The sequence below is a fragment of the Passer montanus genome, unplaced genomic scaffold (assembly GCF_014805655.1).
Source record: "Passer montanus isolate IOZ18808 unplaced genomic scaffold, ASM1480565v1 scaffold53, whole genome shotgun sequence".
NCBI classification, from domain to species: Eukaryota; Metazoa; Chordata; class Aves; order Passeriformes; family Passeridae; genus Passer; species Passer montanus.
The window spans coordinates 3,597,126-3,605,880 of NW_024370263.1; the positions used below are offsets into that span (position 1 = coordinate 3,597,126).

An 8,755-nucleotide genomic window follows, 5' to 3' on the forward strand; every position below is an offset into this window, starting at 1 on the left:
GAGGAGCACGCTGAGCACCACAGCTCTGAAGTAGGCTCTGATGTAGTTCCTGCAGCACACAATCACAGCCCCAGGCATGCCAGGAAGGACAAGGGGATTGGATCATTTGGATATCCTCCTCTAAAGGATTGCATGTGCTGGGTGTGGAGCTACATGGCAGACTACAGAGATGTGGGTGTCTGTGATCTGTGCTGAGCTTCCTTGCCAAGATGACTGTCCTGTCACATTGCTGTATGTTCACCTCCATTTTAGCATTCTGAGTGGGGAAAGCCACTGATGTCTCAGGACACAAAAGCTATGAGGGAAAGCAAATCCCACAGGTGAATCCTGCATTAGAATTCTCTTCCTACTGAGGTTTGGCAGCAGCCTTTCTAATGCCCAGCTCCCTGGGAGAATGCACCAAACCACATTTGCTCTTGCTGGGCAGTGTGTTGTGGCACATCTTGGTTTGCCCTGGGTTAAGGACAGTCAGTGGAGCAGCAGAAGGGTCTGAATCTTGTCAGCATTACTGCTATTCCATTCAGCATCAGCTGTGTGCAGCACCTGCTGCTGGCAGTGCTGACACTGGTCTTGGAAATGCAGGTATGAGGAACCACTTAGTGATTGCAGGTGGTGTTCCAGGAATGTGAGAACCTGGAATCTTTATGTTTTTAGCTCTGCTGCAACCCTCAAAGGGACCTGGGCTATATCTGGGATCTGGGGATAGAAGTCTTGACCAGACTTAAACAGAGGTGTTCCTTGGAATAGTTAAACAAAAGAAACTAAAGAAATGCAGTCTTCCTGTAATTATGATGACCAGACTTATGCTTAGAGCCAAAGGGACAGGATATTTTATTTCCAGCACCATAAAAACCAGATCTTTGAACCCCATCTTCTCTTTCTCTTTTTCTCTGTAGTCCCATGTGAGGAAGAATACTCCTGCTTACTCCAGTTCTACCTCAATGGCAGCTGTGATAGGAAATCCCAAGCTCCCTTCAGCAGTTATGGACAGGTGGCTGTGGGGACCTATGCCCTCTGCAGAAGAGGAAGCATATATGGTATCTGAGTTACTTGGCTGCCAGCCCCTAGTCGGCAGCTCATCCACAAAAGAGAGAGTCATGAGTGCCCTGACTCAGGCAGAATGTGTCCATTTTGCAACCCACGTCTCCTGGAAACTGGCTGCTTTGGTCCTGACACCCAACACTGACAGCAACCCAGCCAGCAGCAAGAGCTCCTTTGGGAACCCCTACACAATCCCAGAATCTCTTAGAATGCAGGATGATGCCAGTGATGTGGAGAGCATCTCAGACTGCCCTCCTCTCCAGGAGTTCCTGCTTACAGCGGCTGATGTGCTGGATCTGCGGCTTCCTGTCAAGCTGGTGGTTCTTGGCTCTTACCAAGAGTCCAACAGCAAAGTCACTTCTGATGGAGTCATTGGCTTGACAAGAGCATTCCTGGCTGCTGGGGCTCAATGTGTCCTTGTGTCACTCTGGCCCATTCCTGTGGCTGCTTCCAAAATGTTTGTGCACGCCTTCTACTCCTCTCTCTTAAACGGGATGAAAGCCAGCGCAGCCCTGGGAGAAGCAATGAAAACTGTGCAGAGCAGCAAGCAGTTCTCCCATCCAGCCAACTGGGCAGGTAGGAAAAGCCTTCTTCTGGACAAATCAGATGGGGTTTCTAGGGAACTGCCAAACTGTGAGCTAAGCAAGGAGCAGTGCTGGCAGGTAATTGGGAGCAGTGTGTGCCTTGTGCTTTCCTGGAATTCAGTCCCTGTGTCTCAGACTGTGCTTCAGCTGAGTGTGGCTGAATGTCAGTGTCACAGGACTCATCAGCATTTCACTGGGCACAGTAGGGGGGTATGGATTGGGTATAATTAGAAGCAGTTGTGAGGTGAAGTGTGTTTCATGACTGGAAAGAAATAAGTGCAGTACAACAACTCATTCTCTGTGTTTGAACTCCAAGCTCACACTTCCTGTGTCCTTGGGATGGAGTCAGCTGGAACACACATATAGACTTTTTAATGGAAAATTTAGACACTTCAGCAGGAGGCAGGAGAAGTGCTGCTAGAAGCAGCAGCAGCAAGTAGCTGTGATTTTTGTGACATAAACCTTGTAGGACTTATTCCTTTGGTCCTTTTAGGAGAAAGAGAAGAAAGGTTTCTCTTGCTTCCATTGGGCATGTCTCAGCAGTGTCAGCTCCTTGTGCAGTGCTGGTGCTTGCTCCCTCTCAATTAGATCTGTACTTTGAGATTTGGAGTGACAAAGTGTTGGAGTTCAGCAGTGCTGTGACAGGAGTATGTAAGATAACCTAATTTTTCTTCCTGGCATGAGGCCTGGTTTTTGAAAGCTGCAGGCATTCCCCAAATTGATTTTTGCACAGGCAGCAGAAGCATGTTATTTAGCTCAGGAAACTGTGGTGAATATGGCTCTGGTGTGAACTGCATATGGCTGGGGGAGCGGGAGCTGGTGAAAATGAGTCAGGCTGACAGTGATTTCAGGCATGTTGAGTCCAGCATTAGGATGTGGTTCAGGTAGTACCAGCTGTGAGCTGAGTTCAGGTTACAGGCCACAGTTCAGTTGGGATTTTATTTTCTTTCCAAGATTTTTCTGTCTCAAAAGAAAAGAGCACTAAAAAGCCTCAAAAGTGACCACTTCCTAGTTAGAAAAGAACAAGTGTGGACACAGTGCTTGGCATTGCCAGCAAGTAGAGGCTTTCAGCTGCTCAGGCTGAGCACTGCCCCTTCCATGGCACTGTGCAAGCTCATCCCACACATTCCCTGACTTCACTGCTGACCCTTGGCACTGAGTTTTGGGCAGAGCACAGAGCCAGGAGCAGCTGCATCCTCACTGCATGAATGAGAAGGGAAACGTAGAGCTCCTTGTGCTGACATCTGGGGAGTCTGGCATTGAATGGGCATGAGCCAGGACAGGTTCCTCACCAGGACAGCAAAAACTTTCCATGTTCAGAGTTCTGTTTTAGGACCACTGTTGGCATGTGTTGATTTCTGTGGCTGCAGAGGAGACCTGGAGCATGCCTGGACAAATTTAGCTGCAATCCAGTGGTTTTCTGCTTGCTTGAACAGGAAGATGCTATTGATTTAATAGCAGGGGACAGTAAGAAGTATCTAGAAACTTTCTGGAAGTTCATTCAGTCTGCATGACTGGGCAGGGAGTGGGCAGCAGCTCTGGGAAAAGAATGTCCCTGTGCAGGGTACAGTGAACCATCATTCACTGGTCTGAGGGCAGAGGACATCTGCGTCTGGTTTGAGCATTTTCCATAACAACAGGAGGTTGACTGTCTCTCATTCTGAATCCTGCAGGCTTCATGCTTATTGGGAGTGATATGAAGCTGAACAGCCCTTCTTCACTGGTAGGACAGGCCCTGACTGAGATCCTGCAGCACCCTGAAAGGGCCCGGGATGCTCTGCGTGTCCTCCTTCATCTGGTAAGGGAAAGGAAGGGCTGGCACAGCTACCACAGCCCATCTAGTCCTGAGACACCCTCACCTGAGGGCATGAGTGGAACAGCAGCCACTCCCTGATGTGCTGCCACTCCCACTTGAAAAATATATACATCTACACCTTCATTCTCCCTCCCCTGCTATGATGTATCCTCTTGCAAAACTCCGGGTCAGTGTGGAAAGACTTGGACACCTAAGGAAGCGTTCAGTGCAAAAAGAGGCAAAGTAAGCAAAATCTTAGATTGTATTGTGACAGAATCCTCCCCAGACCCATCTGGTTTGCATTAGCTGTTGAATTGGGTTTCTGCTTAAGGGGTAAGCATTGGGATTAATTGTTTATACAGGGAAATAGCTACGAACATGGCAGTCATGGAAACACAGAGCACAGTCACTGCTGTCTCTGTGTGTTTGGAAGATAAGAGGCCCTTCTGTCCCCATCTGTGCCACCAGTCTGTCCTGGGGAACAGCGGGACCGGAGCCAACTGCCAGGTGGCTGGAAGGATCACTCATGACTTCTAATACTTTCTTCCCAGTGCATCATCTGTGGTCTCACAGGAGTGTGAAGTATCCATAGAATGATGGAAACCTGTGAATATTGCTGGTCTTTCCAGTTGCTGGGGTTTGTGGATGCTCATCTCTCTTTCCTGTGTGCTGTATGGCTGCAGGCTCTTTGTCTGGTAATAAGCAGTCTGGAACCCCAAGGTGAATCATCTTTAGGGAGAAATGCAGCTGCCAGGCTTACAGGAAACTATCCCAAACAAACTGTTACTTCATTTCTTGTGGCATTATTGTTCCCAGCGTCCCAGAGAATATTGACACTCATCACTGTGATGTTGCAGCTGTGAAAGCTGAGTTACTGGAGCTTTTCTTTCCAAGGCACTAATGCCCTCTTGTGTGAGACAGGCCAGGATCAATCTTGGATTTGCTGTCTCCCACCCTGCTGTTCCAGTCTCTTCTCTGTGTAAAAAGAGGCAGTCAGTAACAGCATCTTGTACAATAAGCTGTGTCATTTCCCCCCAGGTGGAGAAATCCCTGCAGCGAATCCAGAACGGGCAGCACAACTCCATGTACACCTCCCAGCAGAGTGTGGAGAACAAAGTTGGTGGCATTCCAGGCTGGCAGGCACTCCTCACAGCAGTGGGATTTCGGCTGGACCCACCAGCCAGCGGCCTCCCAGCAGCAGTGTTCTTCCCAACCTCGGACCCTGGGGACCGGCTGCAGCAGTGCAGCACCACCATCCAGTCCCTGCTAGGTGAGAGCAGGCTCACATCAGCCTTTCACACCTTTCTGTGATGTCAGCATGTCAAAAAGGGATGTTTTACATCAATGAAATCAATGTATTGCACTAGGAAGAAGTTCTAAAAGTAAATGTTAACTGAAAATGTTGCCACAGATGAGAATCATTTGCTGCTGGGTGATGTGACTGTTCCTCTCTCCCAGCTCTCAGTCAGGAAACCTGTCATGAGATGCAAAGTGGGAAGATCTTTTGCTTTCTGGAAATTGCTGCTGCTTCCTGAGCTGTCCAGTGATGTTGGGGAGAGGTTTTAGCAATTAGCCAAGTGTGTGTTTTGTTGAGGCTTGTTGCATTTCTTGCAGTCAAGAAACAGATACAGATGTTTCTGCTGATGTTTTTCAGGTTTGCCTAACCCTGCACTTCAGGCACTTTGTAAACTTATCACAGCTTCAGAAACAGGAGAGCAGCTTATCAACAGGGTGAGTTGGGAGGTTTTCCTCCAGTACCAGGTTCCAAATGGCTCTTCCCAGGTCAGTAAATTCAGAAATATGCAGAATGGTTGATGCCCTGGTTTATCAACCCAGAGCTTGCTAGGAGACTTGAGGGTTGAAATTCTAAACTTGCCTGTTTGTGAATGAAAGTGTTTGTCCAGAAGGAAAATATGCAAGTGGGTTACTGGGCTGCATGGCCCTGGGACTCCCTGTTCAGTGACAAGTGAAAGCATGATCCCTGCAGCAGTGTGGGGGAATTGAGTCACAGACCCCTAATTGCTGCTTGGCCATCCTGCCTGGGCGCACGTTGGCTGCTCATTGCCCACTCTATTCACTCAAGTCCCAAGGTATGATTGACTTTGGACAATGCAAGGTCTGTCAGAGAACTCCCTGAGCCTGTGCTGGTCCTGTGTGTGCTCACAGCTCCAGGGAAAGGATTTCTGATCTTTAGGAGAAGGGCAGTGCTACCTGTGGTGATGGGACTTCTCCCTGCTCCCCTCAGCCTCCTTCACACTCTTCCCTCTCCTGTCTCTGAGCATGCCTAGCCCACCCTGACCTTTCTCTGGGCCACCAGCCTGGCTGCTTTCCATTCCATGGTTCTTACTGTCCTGAGTGCTCCTCCAATGAGGTTTCTCTTCATCATTTGCCTGCTTTGGTACATGAAAGCAGGCAAATGGGCCTATATCTCACTGTCTTTCCCTTTTCCCCATGCAGAAACATTCCAGGCAATACTGTGGTGGGGAGCTGGGATTGGTTCTGTGTGGTGTCAGGCTGCCCTTCCTTCAGTCACATGGAGTCTGCAGAAAAAGCCAGAGAAGAGCCCCAGCCTCTCTGTTACCTGCTGAGCAGCTCTGGCAGCCCACTGGGATGAGTCTGCTCCAAGGAAAGGGTTCCTGTTAGGATCTACAGCAGAGTCTGAGATGTTTCCAATGTCCTTGGTGGTGTTTTGCTTCTTGCCTTGGCTCTCCTCAGTCCTTGAAATGCGTGTGGTTAACTTCAGGGTTATCTCCCTCATGGCCACCCAAGGGAGGCCAGGGGTGTGAGGAGGACAGGACAACATTCCCATGGTTCAAAATGCCTTAGAGTGCTAATGAGGTGGCTTCATGATTGCTGCCCTGCCTCAGATAATTAAATTACCCAAGGAAAAACATTCAGCTGGCTGTACACAAGTAACAAAAGACACACTTACCCTTTCCTTACTGCCCCACAGAGTAAACACTGGCAGGGATATTGTAAGTTTTCTTCCATAGCCCAGACCCCTGGCAGAATTCCCTTTTGCACCAGTCTATCCTGTTGCATGTTGGTTATCAACAGCTCTCCCCTCCATTGTGGTGATTGCTGTTTTCCTCTCCTGCCTCTTGGCAGCTCATGGTGTGAGCAGCTGGGGCTCTGCCTGTCCCAGAGGAAAGCAGATGTGTTCCAGACAGAAGCAGGTCAGACATTTCAGTCACTGGGTGCTGCTGGTTGGTTTTCCTCAGTGGGTGACCAGCATCACAGGGGAGTGAGTGCTCTTGGCATTAGTGCAGCAGCAAGGTGGGAGCCTGAGCAGCTGCACTGGATAGAAAATGCTTATTTTGAGTGCAAAAGTGAAGGCAGGAGCCACAAAAGACAGAACTTCAGACAGTGCATGTGCAAGGAAAAGTTAGGGATTTCTGCCTGCACTGAGTGCCAGTACTGCGTCCCAGAGGAAGCAAGAGAAGGGCTGTTTTATGTTCAGCCTCCTGCCAGAGTGTGGGTTGGCCTGAGTGTCTCCTGCTAAGTGTCTGAGCTGTCATGAGCTGGGCACTCCCAGATTCCAGCTGCCTGTTCCCAGCTCAGGCCGTTCCCATTGCTCCCTTCTTTCTCTGGACAGAGCATCTTGGCAGTCAGGGAGCTGGCTCATGGATGTGTCCCTGCAAGGTTCCTCAGCACAGGCACCTTGTAGCACAGAGTAACCCATGTTCTTTTCTCCTCTTTTCCTTTCTTGTTGCCTGCTGCCCGAAGGCTGTTAAAAATGTGGTGGCAATGGTGAGTATGATGTGCACGGGGGGACACTGCTGTGCAGGGGGCAGTGCAGGGGTCACTGCACACCCGTGCCCTGTGCTGCTCCGTGTCTGCACCCACCCTCAGGCCTGGGGTTTGCTCCACACAGCTACTGTGGAAAAAGGCCTGTGTAAGCTTTTGTGGGTTGTGAGAGATGGGTGGTCCTGAGGTTAGCTGGTCCCTGATTAATGGCTTTCCATCCTTGCTGCCCTGGCTGTGTTGGTGAATTACACGGGATCCTGGCATCTTAATTTGTGTCAGATCTTCATAAACACATTTTCTCTCTAGCTTGCTACTCCTGTCCCTTGAGCACAGTTGAGAAATTTCTTTCCTGGAGGCCATGGAGATGTTAGGAAAGTCTTCTATGGTTTCATATGACTTGTTCTGCCCAGTTAATGAGTTTCTTAGGATTTGCATAAGGAGTATGGCTCAGTCATGGAATGGGCTTTAGTATATTTCTGTGAGCAGCCCCAGAGTATCTCTTTCCTTTTCTTTCCCTTCACAGATGTTCCTGCTGTGCTTCCTTCTTGCTCAGTTTCCACTGGCCACCCCCCAGCCCTCACCCCTGCTCTGTCCCTGCCTTTGCTGCTGTTCCAGTCTGTCTGGTGTTGCTGTCCCTGAACTGTCCTTCTTCCCAGACCTTCCCATCTCACTGCTCTGTTCAGGAGCAGCAGCTGAACTGGGTGTCCAGGGAGAGGGTGTGCAGAGGGCATTGCTTTATCTGTGGCTGTAAGAGAAGCAGTGATGTGACTTGTGAGCAATGGCTAATGTCTGTCTTGCTGTCTTCAGCTGCATCAAGTCCTGGTTCAACTTCAAGCAGGCGAAAAGGAGCAAGATTTCCCCTCTGCACCAATCCAGGTCTCCATCAGTGTCCAGCTCTGGAGGCTGCCTGGCTGTCACGAGTTTCTGGCAGCTCTAGGTAGGAAAACACTTCTTTCTGTAGTCTCTCTAAACCCATTGCTGGTGTCTCATATGGGGGATTGAAACACTGATAAGACTCACAGCTTCACATGCCCCCTACAGCCCAGCCTGCATTTGCCAAAATCCAAGGTCTGTGCTCTTCAGTTCTATTTCTGTGAGGAAACCTGGAATTAATAGTAAATTGTTTGGCATGTAGGACATTGTCCCCTGAGATGTGTTTGGTATATAATTTCCTGACAACTCCAAGTAATTTTCAGCTACAGAAGTGTTGACAGGAGTGACTTGTTAATGAGTGTGTGTGCTCCCAGTCCAGTGCCACAAAGCTCCCAACACCTGGAGAAGGTGTGCTAAACAGTAAAAAATAACAGACAACAAACTGTGAGAGGTGAAGTAATCCTTTCGAGGGTGCTGCAGGCTGTCATACCTCTCTGTTCTGTGTTATAAATGAGGTTACTCTTATTTGAGACAAAGGGTCTTTCTGTGAGCTGTAATTTTCTGTTCCATGTCCCACTACAGGTTTTGACCTTTGTGAAGTTGGCCAAGAGGAGGTCATTCTGAAAACTGGGAAACAAGCTACCAGGAGGACCATGCACTTTGCTCTACAATCCTTGCTGGCACTTTTTGGTAAAGCTGCTCAGTGTGTTTTTGC

At 49.2% G+C, this 8,755-nt stretch overlaps 1 protein-coding gene across 3 annotated transcripts in view; it reads left to right on the forward strand.

The window, feature by feature from the left end:
- The window catches only part of TTC28 (tetratricopeptide repeat domain 28), a 102,499-nt gene that overhangs the window by 87,826 nt on the left and 5,918 nt on the right, over window positions 1–8,755 (forward strand). For 2 of the 3 annotated variants that reach the window (XM_039724378.1, XM_039724381.1), the window contains exons 15-21: window positions 897–1,617; window positions 3,299–3,423; window positions 4,459–4,690; window positions 5,075–5,151; window positions 7,147–7,170; window positions 7,975–8,104; window positions 8,623–8,730. In XM_039724378.1, coding sequence (XP_039580312.1) covers window positions 897–1,617; window positions 3,299–3,423; window positions 4,459–4,690; window positions 5,075–5,151; window positions 7,147–7,170; window positions 7,975–8,104; window positions 8,623–8,730 — 1,417 coding nt within the window. The remainder of the gene's footprint in view (window positions 1–896; window positions 1,618–3,298; window positions 3,424–4,458; window positions 4,691–5,074; window positions 5,152–7,146; window positions 7,171–7,974; window positions 8,105–8,622; window positions 8,731–8,755) is intronic. The other variant, XM_039724379.1, reaches the window with a different exon arrangement.